We start from the raw sequence: 18,866 nt of genomic DNA, 5'->3' as shown, positions 1-18,866 counted from the left end.
GACCATGGAAAGGGGATATCCGGATATGGAAATCTAGTGAACATTGGAAACTGTTTGGAGAATAGAATCAACAGATGCAATAGCTAGAGGGAAATAATGAAAGATGAATACTCTCTTGTTAACGAAGGGTTCAAAACAATTAACAGTAAATTAAAAGACCATATGAGAGGGTATGCTGGTTACCATATAAAATAATCACCAGGCACAATAGTTTTCCAAATGAATCAACTTTGAAACATTTGGCACGAATTCCTTCCGAGCAGAACAACGCAACTGGCTATGAAATCATTGGTTGTCCACAACATATTTTGAGGACCAATAATGAATCAAACCAAAGGGGATATAGGATGAAAACCGCGAAATGCAAAGAGTAGAATGGGAAGGAAGACTCAACCGAGAAAAAAAGCATATGAAGATGGGAAGTTCGGGATTGAAATGAAGCAAATGAAGAAATGTTAAATATTAGTACTTAGAGAACGAAATGCCTGAGAAAGATTCTCACTCAAGTCACTTGTTGTCCGAGGAAGGGACATGATGGTTCCTGGAGAATATATTTTGTTCTAGTGAGTCCATGAGTCCAATTTTTCCATTTGCTCCTAGGGATGTGTTGTTTTGGCTTAATTGCAAGAACACCCCATGAACTATCATTTTTTGGCAACTTCACCCCCCCAACTATCAAATTCGAGCAATTTCACCCCCTCCCCCATTTTCCGTCCAATTCTGTTAGGGATTTGGATGGAAAATTATAAAATTGGATGGAAAAGTAATTTAATATACCAAAATGCCCTTTATACACCCATTATAGACCCCCTCTCTCTCTCTCTCTCTCTCTCTCTCTCTCTCTCTCTCTCTCTCTCTCTCTATATATATATATATATATATATATAGAGGAATTTTCGAGTGACGGATCCCTCATTTTGTTAAAATGAGGGACTTTCATTTTCCGATCAAATTTTGAAAATCCGAACCGTTCAATGTGTGCAGAACGTAATTTTAAGGGTTCCCGCGAGAAATCAGCAAAACAAATGACCGGGAAGGGCGTCATCCGAGCAGTTTTTTTTTTTAAACCGTTCAATGAAAACTGCTCGGATGAAGCCCTTCCCAGTCATTTTTTTTTGCTGATTTCTCACGGGGACCCTTAAAATCACGTTCTGATCACTTTGAGCGGCTCGGATCATCGAAATTCAATCGGGAAGGGGAGTCCCGCATTTTAATAAAATGAGGGATCCCTCACCGGAACCTAACTCATATATATATATGAGTCCCCTTCTTATAAGGACTACCTTATTTTAATAAAATGCAGGCCTCCCTTTTCCGATCAAATTTCGATGATTCGTGCCGCTCAATGTGTTCAGAACGTGATTTTAAGGGTACCCGCGAGAAATCAGCAAAAAAAAAGACCGAAAAGGGCTTCATCCGAGCAGTTTTTGTTTATTTTTTATCTAACGGTTCAAATAACAACTGCTCAAATCAAGCCATTCCCGGTCATTTTTTTTGCCGATTTCTCACGGGTATTTTTAAAATCACGTTCTGAACACATTGAGCTGCTCGGATCATCGAAATCGGGAAAGGCGAGAAATGGGAGGTCCGCATATAAGGTCCTCATTTTAAGGTCCTTACCTGAAGATTTCTGTATATATATATATCCTCCCTCTACACCAGGTACTCGCTCTCTCTCTCTCTACACCTCTCCTCGATTGGAGATGGGGAGATCGGTTCTAAGGTTTCGGTCTCGGTCTTGGTCAACCTCGACCCATGACGAAGAGAGCGAGAGAGAGACAGAGATGAAAAGGTGGTGGAAGTGATCAATCGTTTTTTCTTTCAAGTATAAACCATGTGTTTTTTTAAAGCTTAGGGGTACGTTGGTCTTTTTATTTCAGTCCGTCCATTTTTTAAACGGAAAATGGGGGAGGTGATGAAGTTGCTCAAATGTGATAGTTGGGGGGTGAAGTTGCTCGAATTTAAACTTAAAAGGGATGAAGTTGCCAAAAAATGATAGTTTAGGGGGTGTTCTTGCACTTAAGCCTGTTGTTTTTGAGGGCTCCAAAGGATGTGTTGTTTTCACAAAACCAATGCCTTGTTTGGATGGCTACTTGAAAAATATTTTCTAACTCAAAAAACACTTACTCCTATTTTCAATAACTACTCTCATTTATTTCTCCAATCATTATTCTTTATCTCTCTCCACTCATTATCTCTATCTCTAATTATTATCTTCATTTCTCTCTCCACTCATTACCCAAAAACCAAACTCAAAATTTTTTGAAAACCCATCCAAGTAAGGCACAAATCATTTCAGTAAGTGTATTTTGCTAAGTTTGCTAGTAAACCCTTAGGATTCAACATTTACCTAAATCATCTTCAAAAAAAAACATTTACCTAAATGAGCAGAAACTTAAGAGTAAAGTAATTTTGTCCAAAATTTTGAAAAGCATTTACTGAACACAAAATAATCGACCCTGTTCGGTTTGGATTTCGAGGGAGGTTTTTGAGAATAATGAGTGAGGAGAGAGAGATAGAGAATATTTATTAGAAACCGTGAAGGTTTTGAGACCCCAAAATAAACAAGGGCGGTTTTTTGAATTTCCAGAACCCGCACGATTCATCTGAAAGATTATTCTATTTCTACATCCTTTACTTCCTACAACCGAACTCTTTTAATAATTGGAGTTATTTCTATTTTCCCAAACGTTTGCTAGTTAGATAGGAAAAACAAATTTTGGATTAAACATTTATTATAATGAGGAGAAACTAACGAGTAAGATAATTTTGACCAACAGTTTGAAAAACGTTTACTGAACACAAATAATCCAAAATGACCAGATTATTTTTTATTTTTTCTGTCTTCTTTGAATTTGATTCAAGTTTTGTTGGCATTTTCAAGGGTCGTGTCCACAATGAGTTCAAAAAATTAAGAACTTGGACCAAAAAAAAAACTATACTAACAAGCAAAAATAAGTTACTCCCTCCGTCCCTTTATTATAGTCCAGTATTCTATTTTGGGCTGTCCCTTAACAAGTGTCCATTTGGTAAAGTTAGTGGGTAAAAGTTGATACATTGTCTATTTTCCCCCTAAAAGTAGATTCTATTTTGAAAAGTTAGTGAGTAAAAAGTGCAATGATGATAGGTAAGTAGGGAAAGTAGAGGAAAAAATTGATGTGAAAGGTATAATGATGATACATTTTTAATAAGTTGGAGTTACGAAGTAGAACATTTAAAAAGGGACGGAGGAAGTACTAAATATCTTCACCTCCAATATAGCAATACTAGTCAAAAGCTAAAGTTAATAATCCTCTCACTTTACATAGTGCAATTATTTGAAAACTCCTTTAGAGCAGGATGTGTACATGGGAGCAAAAGCCAACCACATAAAAGACTCCTGAAATTATCAAGTGACAAATTAATTAACAACCTACATTATGTATTTCATTCGACACCAAGTGCTTTCCATATAGTTTCCATCTTGAGCTAAAAAATGTGATCTAAACCTTTCAGATTGTTTGAACCGTCGAGTGTTCATCCGTGTAAAAGATTACGCTGTTCGGATATTGATAGTCGCATGCTTTAGACATGTTTGTCTTCAAGTTTATTCTCAAAATCATATTAGTTTTAACAGATAAACGTGTTTCGTTCCATTTAATACTAATGGCTAATCAAAAATGTTCTAGAAGTCGCTAGGCGCTTGTCGGGCGGTTGGCCACCTTCTAGCAATTAATCGGTGCATATTAATTAGTAATCGGCGATTAGTCATTAGTCGGATCTAATCAGATAGGCCTTGCTGATCAATGTGATGTTTCTTCTAACAGGTCAAACTCGCCGAGCCAGAGAAAGTCAGTCTTTTTCATCTCCTTTAATGCCTCCCACCTATCGTGTTTTGCTCATCCATGTTAATCATGATCAGAAAATACTCCTTTGATTGTTTTATTTTGAATTTTATCTCTTTGGTTTCGAATTTTCAAAACCCCCATGATTCATCTAAAAGATTACTCTATTTCTAAATGCTTTACTTCCTATGGCCTAACTCTTTCATTTTGAATTATTTCTATTTTTCCAAAGATTTGCTAGTAAATTCTTAGGATTAAACATTTATCTTAATGAGCAGAAACTTAAGAGTAAAATAATTTTGACCAAAATTTTGAAAAACGTTTATTGAACACAAAATGATCCAAAATGACCAGGTCTTTTGAATTTTCAAAATCCGCATGATTCATTTGAAAGATTATTCTATTTCCACAAGCTTACTTCCTACAACCCTAACTCTTTTCATTGGAATTATTTCTATTTTCCCCAATATTTTCTAGTTAGATAGTTAATTTTTTTGGATTAAACATTTATCATAAAGAGAAGAAACTAAAATGTAAAATAATTTTGACAAATAGTTTGAAAAACGTTTACTGAATGCAAAATAATCCAAAATGACCAGATTTTTGAGTTCTGTTGTCATTTTCAAGGTTCGTGTCCACTACGAGTTCAAAAAATTAAGAACGTTGACCAAAAAAAAAAATTTTACACTAACAAAAAAAAATAAGTTACTAAATATCTTCACCTCGAATATGGGAATACTAGTCAAAAGCTAAAGCCAATAATCCCCTCACTTTCAATAGTGCAATTCTTTGAAAACTCCTTTAGAGCCGGACGTGTACATGGGAGCACAAGCCAGCCACATAAAAAAAGACTCCTCAAATTATCAAGCGATAAATTAATAACTTACATTATGTATTTCATTCGACACCAAGTGCTTTTCATCATCTTGAGCTAAAAAATGTGATTGAAACCTTTCAGATTGTTTGTCCCGTCTTCTTGTTGTGTTCATCCACGTAAAATATTATGCTGATCGGCTATTGATAGTCACATGCTTTACATGTTTGTCTTCAAGTTTATTCTCAAAATCATATTAGTTTTAACAGATAAACGTTTAATTTAATACTAATGACTGATCAGTGAAAATTTTCTTCTAACGGACCAAACTCGACGAGCCAGAGAAAGTCAATCTTTTTCGTTTCCTTTAATGTAATTTAATGTATTTCAATTTTATACGTAATTGACTTCGCTTTCGCTAATTAAGTTAATTTGACTTTTCATTCACTAAATCATTTTGGAAAAATGTTACTTAACATTCTCTGGTGTTACAGTTGAGGAAGAACAACTAGATAATCAATCTAGTAGACAAATGAGTTTGACACATGTATTTTTCTAATGACTCTTGAATGCACACGAAAAATGAAGAAAACCTAGAACAACCAACGAATATAAAGAGAACTCTAAATTCAACTAAGAAATAAAAATGATTACCGAAAACAAAATTTTATCTCTTGTAGAACTAACACTATTTATCAACCGGCTATTTTGTATCCATTATGAAATGGTTTTTTTTTCAATGATTACGTGACTTATCCTTCATACCCCACACACCAACGAACAAATGAACTCGTTAATTGTTGTTGGCACCTCACCCTAGAAATTGAGATTCCAACCGATAAATTGAAGTTATGACTTCACAAAACTCAAGTTAAAGGTAGTTAAACAAATACCATGTTACTCCCTCCATCCCTTTAATAGAGTCCAATATTGCATTTCAGACTATCCCTTCATAAATGTCCCATTTTTTAAAGTCAGTGGAAAAAAATAGGTATTTTTTTCCATTTTATCCCTAAAAGTAAATTCATTTTTGAAAAGTTAGCAGGTAAAAGTGTAATAATAACGTCTCTATATAGGGTAGTTATGCAAAGTGAAGGTAAAAATTGATGTAAAAGGTGTAATGAGGATGTATCTGTAATAAGTTAGGGTTACAAAGCTGAAAATTTAAAAATGAACAGAGGGAGTATATTATCAGGCATAGCTGACGAATAGTCAAGTCAACTGATGGCTTCGATCTCTTTCCCCTACTGATACCTATACCTCTTTAAATATCAATTACTTACTCTCTAGAATCACTCATCCATTACAATTCTTGGCCTCTCTGTTTCCAATGGCTTATTATATAATTGAGTCCAAGAATCCTCTCTGATTTTCATTTCAGAAATTGGTATGGGCAGGGTGGCTATAATAGTAGCAAAAATGGAGAAAATCATAGGTCCGAGCAAACCCATTTTCATAGGCATAGCAGGGGTGGCTCTGCTAATGCTGCTTTGGAGTTTTTCACCTTTCACTAGCTATCCCAACATGTATGACGTAGCTAAGATGACAGTATCGCCCAAAAAAGACCGTGCAGCTACGAATGATTGCACCACAGTGAGTTATCAAGGCCTTAAACTGGACCATGACCCAGCCAACCAAACGTTCTATGACGACCCGACCCTGAGTTATGAGATAGGGAACTCAGGTAATGACTGGGACACCAAGAGAAGAGAGTGGCTGGAGCATCATCCATCATTTGCCACCGGAGCAGAGGACCGGGTTCTTTTGTTGACAGGATCGCAGCCGGAGCCGTGTAAGAATCTGATTGGGGATCATTTGCTCTTGAGGCTTTTCAAGAACAAGGTGGATTACTGTCGGATCCACGGCTATGATATCTTCTACAACAACGCGTTTTTGCACCCAAAAATGGTTAGCTGGTGGACAAAAATGCCCATGCTTCGGGCAGCGATGTTGGCCCACCCAGAGGTTGAGTGGATCTTTTGGGTTGACTCGGATGCAGTATTTACTGATATGGATTTTAAGCCGCCACTGGAGAAGTATAAGGACCATAACCTCGTGGTGCACGGGTTTTATAGCAAGGTCTATGAGGAGAAGAGTTGGGGTGGGGTTAACGCCGGTGTGTTTTTCATCCGAAACTGTCAATGGTCGATGGAGTTTTTGGAGGTGTGGGCTGAGATGGGCCCACAGACTCCAAACTACGAAAAGTGGGGTCAGATCCTGACATCGACAATGAGTGACAAGACAGACCCAGAATCTGACGATCAGTCGGCTCTGGTTTATTTGCTATTGAAAGAGAAGGAAACGTTGGGGAAGAAGATTTACATAGAGAGTCAATACGACTTAAGTGGGTATTGGTTTGACATCATCAACTCGTTTGATACTATTAGTGACAACTACGCGGGGATAGAGAAAGGGGTGACGGAGTTGCAAAGACGACATGCAGAGAAGGTGAGCGAGCACTATGCGACGGTGATGAAGGAGGCGTTCGGCGATGGTGGTGGGGGAAAGAGGCCATTTATCACGCATTTTACAGCGTGTAGGCCATGTAGTGGTCTGCACTGGGGGTACACAGATGAGCAATGCTGGGGTGGGATGGAAAAGGCTTTGAATTTCGCTGATAATCAGGTGCTACGCAATTACGGCTTCGTGCGCCCGGACCTACTAAATACGTCCTACCTCTACCCTCTGCCCTTTGCTTTTTCGTCTAACAAGAAGGAGAAATAGAAAACTCCTCCCACGTAACTTGTTGCGCTCATCCATATCAACCATGATCAGGAAATACTCTTTTGACTATTATATTTGGAATTCTGTCTCTTTGGTTTCTCGAATTTCCAGAACTCACACATGATCCATCTTAATTAGTACTCTAGTTTTACATGCTTTACTTCCTTTGGGCTATACTTTGAATTATTTTTACTGTCCCAAAATGTTTGATAGTAAACTTTTGGGATTAGACATTTATCTTAACAGAAACTAAAAGGTAATTGAATTTTGTCTAAAAGTTAGAAAAACGTTCATTGAATACAAAAATAAACGTTGATTTTTGAAAAAGCTCATCTTTTAGCAGAAGTATGAAAAGTTTGATTTTTTCGCCTTCATTTCATACAACATGATTCGACCACATACCTGTATTGAATTGACCTAGTGGTTCATGTATTAGCTTCATTTTCAAACCCTGCTGGCCGTGGGGGTCAGCAAGGTTGCTGTCCAGGTCAGAACGAGGCTGTTTTGTGCTTGGGAAAGGTCCCCTGACTTCCTGCATGATGATGCCAAAAAGATAATTTCCAGTAAGTAGACTTACCAAAACTCTTACTCTTAACACTAAAAACTGGATATTAAGAATTTAAAGTAACAATATATAAAAGAAATCGATAAAATTCAAGCGGAAAGGAAATAAGCAATAAGACGTTTGTAAGTAGAATCACAAATACATGTATAGCAATATGGCATGCATCATTCTAATGCAAAACTCAAAACCTTTTAAAATGACATAAGACATTTGTAAGTAAAATCACAAATACATGTAGAAATATATTTGCATGTAAAGCAACATAGCAAAATGAAATAAAAATCTTCTCGTGCAAACCTGATTTTTTCGCATGAATGATGTACACATCATGTCTATGGAATGAACATGAAAAATTGCCAACATAAACCCTAGCGGGTCTCATTTAGCGTCACAGTAAAGATCACATTTGAAATCTTCAGCATCATTTATCTGCAAAATGGGTCTGCAGCAAAATACTACTAGTAAAAGATTACACCTAGCGTGTCCGAAAACTACCAGAGTACTCTACTCATCATAACTTCAGGAAAATACATTGAGGGAATAAAAATAAGATTATCCTCTCCAAAGAAGTAGTTGCTGCACAAAATTAACAAGTGCATGATCACAAACACGTTGGCTGTATTCGGATAAAGGACCAAGGATTTGGGGACAGATTTGTGGTGGGAAATAAGATGTATTTGAAAAAGATTAAATCCGGACCCTCAGATACATAAACTTTCCCCTTTGCTTTTCATTTTCCTGTAGCAAATCCTTAATTCAAACATAGCTGTGTCCATGTCCGAATAAGGCTCAAGAGACCATCGCATTGGCTTCATCTTCGTCCGCCTCTCCAGTTGGGGCTTCATTGAACATGTATTGGCTCTGATATTCCATCAAGTACTGTGTCGATCTCTTCACGTCCCAAAATAGTTCATATACCCTACTGATGTCCTCCATTTCTACAACCTTTCCCTTCCTCTTCTGGCAAGCCAATGCGGCAGACGTAATTAGGTGGATGGCATATCTCAATGAGGTATCTACCCCTATCTTTGTCAACAAAACTTTTGCATCTCCAGACATGTCCACATCTTCCTCTTGGCACCTAATGTCGAGAATTTTACGGATTTCTTCTTCTGTGTACGGCTGTGTAGAGATTATGAGGAGGCGGTCAAGGAAATCGATTGGAATCCCATGGGGAGACTTGTAGTTTGTGCCTCGGATTGTAGTGATACCCCTGTTGGTGGCAACAACCAGTATCGGTGCCATTTCATTTTCTAAAGCCCGGTTTAGGAAAGAAAAACACTCGATGTCGAGCATGTGGACTTCATCAATGAAGAGGACACCTGGGACAATCTCTGCCTTTCCTTCCTCCCTCCACTCTGCAACCTTTGTGTCAATTTGCTCCCTCACTTCAGCTCGGATCTCTCCAGTATCACCAGTGAAGAGGGCCAGAAATCCCTGCGTTCTGAAATTCAAAGGAGATAGAAAGAAAGCTAAGAATCGGGAACAAAAATGAAGGTGATGCTCAGCCTTATTTCATGAGAACTCAACCAATTAGTATCAAACCAAAAGTTACTCCAGGATTATTTGAGAACTCAACCAATTAGCATGGGCCTTACTTCTTAAGAATTCAAACTCTCGAGAGTTCAATTCATAATAGTTAAACTCCTAGAAAATGACAAAACCTTCAACAAAAAACCACACAAGACTCACACTCTTTCAAGCCCACGATAAATATTCCATGATTACTTCCCAAGAAACCTAAATTTCATAATCTAGTTATCCCATTTACTGTATGAGTGGCCATCTATCCTTTCAGGATGCAGAAAATGGTTGAATACCATCAAGTGATATATTAACTCCTTAGAAGAAAAAGACAGAAAAAAACTCTTCAATTTGTAGACTAAACAAAAGAGAAGAACTCCTTACAGTCTAAACAGAGGAGACAGTGAATGGGTAAATTAAACATCCACTGTTTTGTCAAGACCCAACACACACGATAGTTACTTTGTTCTGCATCCTTAGCTACTTAAGCCCATACACAATTGAACCTTCCTCCCAAGACAAACCGGAGAGAGGGAAGAGAACAAAATCTTTACTTACGAGAAAAGAAAAAGGGAAAGAAACAATGGAGCTTGGCATATGTTCTGCGACCTATTCATGGCAGAAAAATACCGTATATGTGCAAACTCTTATGTTGTTCTTGTGTCTACACTGCAACTATATATGTAAAATTCTAAAAGTTGGCTGGCAAAGGAGTGTGACATGGAAAAAATTAATTTCTGCAGAAAAACGAAAATCATGCATTGAAAGTTCATGGAAACACTGTTACACGGCTAGATTTCACACTTATTAAATGCCTTTTCCATTTCCTAAGCGTATGCAAACAATGTAAGTATTACACCTAATTACGTATAAAACTCCACTATCATGTATCCTTCTTTCTTCTTCTTTGTTTCGTTTTTTGGGTGTGTCGTAGCCCTTGGCTTAAGAAGCCAATAGCTTTGACTGTATATGATTAAAAACCTAAAAGAACAATCAAATAAAGACACAGACACCTATCATGTATCCCAACCCGCATGTAGAGTGCCCAAAATTGGTCCTTTAGAAGCTTTTAATGTTCTTTCTTTATCTTTGTTTTGTTTTTTGGGTGTATCATAGCCCTTGGCTTAAGAAGCCAATCACTTTGACTGTATATGATTAAAAACCTAAAAGAACAATCAAATGAAGTTAGATACATGGTTAAGAACACATTGCAATGGCTAACAATGGAATTCTCACCCATTAAGTAAGTGAAATTCTACAGAATCTTAATATTTTCTTGTTCTCTACGGATGCAGTGTACTCAGATACTATCATTGTAGTTAGAAATTAGATTCTATAATCACACTCTAATGTTAAGTAAATATGAACCAATCTCAATTTCCTAGAAACTGTGTACACGACCTAGACACCAGAATACTTTTGCATGAATCAGTTATGTAACCGGGAATATATCAGCCTCTCATAGGAGTACCGATATCTGTTACAGATACAACACCCTTTATAACTATCCATACTTCAGCTCCTCGGCATTTTTCCGCCTTTCTTTTTTATGCGCCCAGATAAGCTACGAAGTGCCAAATCTGTAATAACACATTAACCATTTAATTTTAAGCAAATACACATACAAGAGATCTGCAAACAGGAATAAGCACTTCAAAGTATTTCCAAAGCACCAACAATCAGACATACTGCTCTAATATAATGCTAACCTATGTAGCACGACACCGACACTCCAACACGCGAATTTTTAAAAAAAAATGGAGGACACGGCACGTTAGGGGACACATTTTAAAAAACATATATGTAAACTATCACATGAAGAAAAAGTAAAACAATTAAGGTTCTAATAATAAATAAGCACCACCACATATACGTTACATTATAACCATCATCATATCATTCATAAAAGTATTTCGACTAAAAGCATTTGATCATTTGTGGGCTTTTTTAACCAATAAACCATCATCCGTCACCCAAAAAATATGACTTCCCTAAGTTTTAATTAGATCCTAATGTTTTTTTTATCAACCCCGACTTGTTTTCCAAGTGTCCAAGAGTGTCCGGAGCATTTTAAAGTGTCCCCGGAGTGTCCAAATGGAAAACATTGATAAAAAAACTAGGACACTTGGAAATGAGTGTCGGACACGTGTCCGGTGAGTGTCGGTCCGACACCGGTACGTGACCTTTGACGAAGTGTCCCTGCTACATAGACGCTAACATCCTTCGTGCAACTTACATAAAAGATCATATCATCCACATATCTTGCAAAAACATACATAAGCCTGTTATCAAAGGCTTGCACAAAGGACTGGCATCAATGTTAAAATAGAACCATTTATGATTCCTTACGTTTTCTCTCTTTTTGTTAATCCTTGGGTAGGCAGTGTTCTAAAACAAGGAATTAATCACGATTAGTCGCTAATTAATCGCTGGCAGGGCCTATCCGATTAGGTCCAACTAACAATTGATCGCCGATTACTAATTAATATGCATTGATTAATCGCCGATTAATCTCTCGAACGTGGCCAACCGCCTGACTAGCGTCTAGCGACTTTTAGAACATTGTGGGTAGGTAATCATTCTAGCATCAAACACAAGTATGTAAAAACCAAACACAAGTATGTAAAAACCCTTCTATAGAATGTAACTACCATTTTCCCCTTCCCCTATATCTCAAGCTAAATGAGATTTCTGCTGATACAATGATACCAATCTGCAGCAAGACTCATTAGGAAACAACGACCACAGGTCACCGGTAGTAATAATTGTGTGGGTTCTGGGCAAGAAAAAACTAATCAAGAAAGGCCTCTCAATCTTCTGGTGCAAAAGAGATATTTTGACCGCATACAATCATGCGAGAATTTCAATACGTCAAAAAAATAAGTGTTAGTTGCAGAAACACCTGGAAGCAGGGGGTGAAGATGTAAAACTATGTAAACCACACACATACTTGGATGTAATTGTCAATCTACAGCAATAGCAATATAACACATCAGCCCACAAACAAAACGGCTATAAGAGTGTGTAATCAAAATTCAGCAAACTTACTAGGGTCTAGGCTATGGCACACAAGGTTAACTGGATGTCCATTAAAAAGAAAACCATACTGTGCTATTCATGTTGATGGAAGTGTGGCAATGGCTTGATCTTGAGAGAGAGAGAAAAAAAAAAGTGTGACAGCAACTTATGGTATGTTCTTTGAATGTAGTAGGCCATAGGCAAATACTTTCCACCCTCAAAAGCAGCATCATGAGAAGAAGCAGCAAAAGCAAAAAATAAATTCCAATTTTGAATCTTAAAAAAACCTTACTTTATAAGTAAAAGATGCAGATTAGTTTAACATGTTGATAGTTCTCTAAAGGTTAGAACTCTGATACCAAATTTCAAAGACAGCAGGATCATCAACAATGACTATAGTAAAACCCGACAAACAACCCAGTTGACATCTAACAAACTCCAGCTCATTAATACCAACAAGCCACAGACACGACAATACCTGCTGTTGATCACATCAATCTCATGAAGCGTAACGCAATGCACAACCTCCTTCCGCTTCTGCAATTCCCCATCTGGACACTGCACGAACTTGGTCTGCGGCCCCATCGCATCGTAATCCCTAGACCTCGAAAACGACCTCCCAAGCTTCGTAATCTTCCCCGAAGCCTTATCAATCGCAATCACATCCCCACTCTGCACCTTATCCTTTCCCAATGCCTCAATCATCTTTGCCCCCAAATCATACACCGTCTCCATCTCTGTCGTCTTTAGCGTCAACTTCCCCGTCTTCGACGCCGCTCCCGATGTCGCCGGCCTATCAATCTGAATCTCCACCACCTCTCCTTCAATCACCTCCGTCTCTTCCTTGATTCGAACTCCGATTGCTTTTCGAAATGCCTGCATTCAAGGACAGATGCACAATTTTAACACTGGTGGGCGAGCATTATTTCTTCTTTTGGCAACAAATAAAGGATAGCTATTAATTTCTGCCAATACATATTGCAAAGAAATTCTAAGAAAAATAAATTAAAAATTTTCAATCAACCTACTTCATTATAAAGCTGTAGTCCTATACAATTGTAGATACATACAATCTTCCACATCCATATCCATTCTAATAGAAAAAAATATTAAACCAAGAGTTAAATTTGTAGATGCATGCAATCTTAAGAAAAAAAATCTAGGGAAAAAACCCGAAATGGTCCCTGTAGTTAAGTGTTTGTGTCAACTCGGTCCCTATAGTTTTAATTGGCTCAATTTACACTCTGTACTTCCCCTTTTGTTCCAACTTGATCCTATTACTAACTGCCGTTAGCCTTTTTAACGCAAAACACAAATGGGCCCCTTTTCTGGGGTTAAAACAGTAATTCTCCCATTCCCTCTGTGGGACTACTCAAACTTCAACATTCCTTATTAGGAATCAGTGCATGGGCCAAGTGTAGGAAAATGAATGGAATAACAGGGCACTATTTTTTGTAACCACTTGGGCTGTTAAGTTAGGTTTAATGTAACTTAGTTGAGTGGTTTGTTATGTCTATGTATTAGGTTATGACTTGCTAAATTTGGAACTGAGTTTATGTAATATTCTGACTTTTGGACATGGTTTCTTTATCATGTTGCGACTTTTGGATCTATATCATGTTGTGACTTTTGTACATGGTTCTATATGCATTTTAAGGTTGCATTCTTTTGAACTTAAATCTGGAAATTTTGTCTATATTTGAATTTTTTTTGTATTTGTTAGTTTTGCGCCAAAATTTTATGGGTTGTTGATTCGTCTCGACGAGAGGAATCGGAAAAGTAATTTTTTTTACTTTTTACCCAAGTATTTTGAGAAATAACCACTTTTTAGTGTCAAAATGTCTTTTTTTTTTCTTTCTAAAAAGTGATTATTTTTCAAAATACTTGGGTAAAAGTAAAATAAAATTTACTTTTCCGATTCCTCTCGTCGAGACAAATCAATAACCCACAAAAGTTTGACGCAAAATTAACAAATGCGAAAAAAATTCAAATAAGGACAAAATTTTCAGATTTAAGTTAAGTTCAAAGTACTATGCAGAAAAATAAGGCATCTTAGTATTTATACCAGTGGTTATGCTGCGTCATGGCTAATCATGAAAATGCTGAATTGGAGGGCAATTTTTTTTTTTTTTTTTAGAAAACTATAACCAAATTTTGCTCATTACCAAAATCCAAACTTAATACCAATGATTAACATTAGGAATGGAATAATGAGCTGTAATTTGGTTCAAAGGTATATTAAGGCAAGAGGGGAATAGGAGAATTCTTGTTTTAACCCCAGAAAAGGGACCCATTCGCGTTTGGCATTAAAAAGGCTAACTGCAGTTAGTAATTGGACCAAGTTTGAACAAAATGGAAAGTACATAGTGTAAATCGAGCCAATTAAAACTGCAGGGACCAAGTTGACACAAACACTTAACTACAGTGACCATTTCGGTTTTTTTCCCAAAAATCTACTACCATCAAACATGAATAATGTGTTCGGTCAAATTAAACATGTAACTTTTTATTTCCTGTCCCTGCAAACATCACATGTAGGCTCAACGTGAAATATGGTACAAAAGAATATCTTACCAAAACACAATTCGAGGTTTTATCATTTTATCATTTTTTGGTAATTTAAGAAGAAAAAATAAAGACTTCAAGATTTGTATACATTGCAAATGGTGCACATAACTTTTGTTTCCTTTAATATGGCTCACTTTCTCCTACCAAGTACCAACTGAGTCAATCCTCATAGCCTTCTTCTTGAGTGTTCTAAAACTCGCTAGGTGCTAGTAGGGGCAGGAGAGGCCGACCAACTAGCTCCCTAGGCAGCTAACAAGTTAGAGCCTAGGCCGATTTTTATTTAGGTGCTGACCTATGATGCACCGACACGGACACAAACACCGAAACCGACACCGGGACACGGGAATTCTAAAAAAATGGAGACACGGACACAGCGGGGGACACGCCATGTGTATATTTATTTATTTATTTATATATATATATATAAATAAATAATTATAGTTTAACACCCAGAAATTTTAAAAAAATTTATAATTTGGCCCCAAATTTTTTATAAAAAAATTACAGTTTGACCCCCAATTTTTCAATAATTACAATTTGGCCCCCAAAATTTTAAAAAAATTGCAATTTGGCCCCTACCGTGTCCCCATCAGTGTCCCCGCCGTGTCCCTAGCGGGACAAGCGGTGTCCCGTTGTGTCCCCAGCCGTGTCCCCCTCAAAATTTAATATTAAAACATGGGACACACCACGTGGCGTGTCCCATACGTATCTCCGAGGTGTCCCGCCGTGTCCCCGTGTCCTGACACTGCAATTCTTCGACGTCTAGAGGTGTCGGTGCTTCATAGGTGCCGACTAATCAGCCACCTAGACCGATTTTTAGAACAGAGCTTCTTAATGATGGGTAAAAGAGATTATTTCCACAAAAACTAACTTTTATCAATCAAACACAGAATTACGTAACACAAACTCACTCCTCATAGCTCACACATTCACTCTCTCACTGTCCTCTCTCTCTCTCTCTCTCTCTCTCTCTCTCTCTCTCTCACTTGCACAGCACATGTGGGGGTGGGGGAAACTCCCCCCCCACATTAGGGGTTCCCACGTTCTCACACTCCTCTGCTTCCTCACTTTTCTCTTTATCTCTTTAACCTACACCTTTCCTATCAGGCAAATACGTATACAAAAGCAAATATAAGCACAACCACACAACTCCAACTACACCAATTACTGCCACCGAATTATAGCTCAAACACCCCCATGATTTAACTCAACTCACTCAATTCCACCGTTCGAATTATTTGGCTAGGCCCTCACTCTTAAATCTCATCCACTCACTTGTCTCACAACTCTTGACACAAATACCCCACTTCATATAATTAGGCAAGGAGACCCCCTATCTCCTTACCTTTTCTTACTGGTTATTGAAGGCTTCACTGCCCGTTACAGTTCAGGATCAGACAGAGTGGTAGTTTTGTTTTCCATCCTAAGTGCAGGGCCCTTAATATCACACGTCTTATTTTTGCAGACAACCTTTTTGTTCTTTGTGGCGCTGAGGAGGGATCTTTTCAGCTTCTTGCAAATGCTCTCTCTGATTTTTACCATTCTCAGGGTTGCAACCTAATCTGCAAAAGAGTTCAATTTTCTTTGCTGGGGTTCATGTTGTTGTTAGAGAGGCTTTACAAAGGATCTTACCCATTCCAGAAGGGTCACTTCCAGTGAAATATTTGGGGGTCCCTCCCATCTCTACTAGGCTCAAAGCCCAAGATTGTGCTCAGTTGAAGGAAAAGATCATCAGAAGGATTCAGTCATGGGCTAATCATACTATTTCCTATGGTGGCAGGTTACAGCTAATTAAGTGTGTTCTATTCAACATTCAAATCTATTGGTCTTCCATTTTTATATTACCTCAAAGAGTGCTTAATGATATTGAGAGGCTACTTAGAGCGTTTCTTTGGTCTGGTCCGGAGCTGAAACATTGTGGTGCTAAGGTGGCCTGGCATGCAATTTGTGCCCCTAAGAATGAAGGAGGTTTGGGTCTTAGATTGCTTAAAACTTGGAACAAGGCCTCGATGATTAGACATTTGTGGGCTGTTTGCCTAAAAGCTGATAATCTTTGGATCAAATGGGTACATACCTTTATCTTAAAAAGGCAAAGTATTTGGCAATCCAAAATTCCTAACAAGGATTCTTGGACTATCAGGAAACTCTTCAAACTTAAATATATAATTGGGAATGGCTTGTCTACTATCTTGTGAGTTGATAATTGGCATCCTCTTGGGCCTCTCTGCCAGAGGTTTGGAGATTCTATGGGGTTTGATATTGGGAGATCCATGTCTGCTAAAGCTGCTTCAATCATTCACAATGGAAAATGGAAATGGCCAAGGCCAAGAAGTTCTATTACCAGGGAAATTGTGGCTAATACTGACCCAAATTTGGTTCCTAATGAAGCTGTTCCTGATTCTATAAGATGGATTTTGGGAAATTCTGGGGATATACTACAAATTCTGCTTCGCAGGAACTTAGGTCTTTCCTGCTGTTCCATGGACAAAATGTAACGGTTTATGCATCATGTTCCCAGGTGGGCTTTCATAAAGTGGCTTGCATTCTTGGGAAGGTTGTCAACCAAGGATCAGTTGCATAGCTGGGGTTTGGTTGTGGACAAAAGGTGTTTGCTATGCCAGAGTGAAGATGAGAATCATGAACATTTATTCTTTGATTGTGCCTACTTTAAATCAGTTTGGAATATGCTTTTGCTGCAGAATAATGATGACCATCCCTGTCGGGTTTGACTAGTGAGATTGATTGGATAATGGTGTATCGATCAGGTGATTCTTTCTCTAGGCGAGTGTTTAAGTTGTCTATGGCTTCTGCCATCTATGCTGTGTGGAGGGAAAGGAATAGAAGACAATTTCAAGGTCTAAGTTCTCCTGCCTCCTCTTTGGGTGCTTAGATTATAGGAGATGTCAGCACTTGCTTAAGCTCGTGGCGAGGGTTGAAGGCTAATGACTCTAACAGATTGCTTGCCAAGAGGTGGAGTATTAGTTCCCGGATTTTTACCTCTGTATAGTCTGGTTTTGATTGTTTTGTTATGTTGGATGTCTTGTTATTTCCTAGTTGGCTAGGGATGTGGTAGCCCTGTTCTGGTGTATGGGTTTTCCCCAAAGTTTCTAGTTTGGTTGCTTTATAAAGTGGTTAACTTACCCAAAAAAATAATAATAATTCCAACACCTACTAACAGTATATACAACTTTTCATTCACACATTTCATCAAACACATAATAGGCAAAATAGTTATTAATTTGTAAGTAAATTTGCAAGAGTACAAACAAGATGATAGTAGTAGAGATGGTAACAACTCATCATCGGCCTCTCGGTCCGTCCTTGCACATACCTGCATGAGGGCCTCCGTTTTGGACATCTCGAGGGAGAAGAGCTCGCTACCGGCGAGCATGGCGAAGGGGGTTTCGAGGCCGAGTGACTTGGCCATGCCCATGGCGATGGCGGTCTTGCCGGTGCCGGGTTGGCCAGCGAGGAGGACGGCGCGGCCGGCGATCTTGCCCTCCTTGACCATCTGGACGATGACGCCGGCGGCCTTCCGGGCGGAGGTCTGGCCCACCATGCCCTCGGATACGGAGCGGGGCTCGAGGGTGGAGTCGAGGCCCAGGCCGCGAATGTGGGAGTGTGCGCCTATACGTTCGATTCGAGTCAGGTCTCGGGTTTCGGACAGTTTTAGCTCCGCCATGGCTGGTGAAGAGAGAGAGAGAGAGAGAGAGAGAGAGAGAGAGAGGTTTGGCGTTTGGGATGGAAGTGAAGTAGGGTTTAGGGTTTTGTTTGGAAGTCGTATTGGAAGGATGATGAAACCCCGTAAGATTAAACTACAGTTAAACCC

General features: G+C 38.4%; 2 protein-coding genes across 2 annotated transcripts; one reads left to right on the top strand and one right to left on the bottom strand.

The window, feature by feature from the left end:
* The first annotated feature begins 5,852 nt into the window (after positions 1 to 5,852).
* LOC131303491 (putative glycosyltransferase 7) lies at positions 5,853 to 7,897 on the top strand. Its single transcript, XM_058330381.1, has one exon. The coding sequence runs from the start codon at positions 6,028 to 6,030 to the stop codon at positions 7,360 to 7,362; it is 1,335 nt and encodes a 444-aa protein (XP_058186364.1). The 5' UTR covers positions 5,853 to 6,027; the 3' UTR covers positions 7,363 to 7,897.
* A 435-nt stretch (positions 7,898 to 8,332) lies between these two features.
* Positions 8,333 to 18,855, bottom strand: LOC131303490 (uncharacterized). The gene is made up of 3 exons (XM_058330380.1): positions 18,369 to 18,855; positions 12,948 to 13,345; positions 8,333 to 9,371 (listed from the first exon to the last, which is right to left on the bottom strand). Exons 1-3 carry the CDS (start codon positions 18,717 to 18,719, stop codon positions 8,717 to 8,719), a joined length of 1,404 nt encoding a protein of 467 aa, XP_058186363.1. The 5' UTR covers positions 18,720 to 18,855; the 3' UTR covers positions 8,333 to 8,716.
* Positions 18,856 to 18,866: the final 11 nt, after the last annotated feature.

The sequence above is a fragment of the Rhododendron vialii genome, chromosome 10a (genome assembly GCF_030253575.1).
Source record: "Rhododendron vialii isolate Sample 1 chromosome 10a, ASM3025357v1".
Lineage (NCBI taxonomy): Eukaryota > Viridiplantae > Streptophyta > Magnoliopsida > Ericales > Ericaceae > Rhododendron > Rhododendron vialii.
This window is presented reverse-complemented; position numbering and strand designations above follow the sequence as displayed.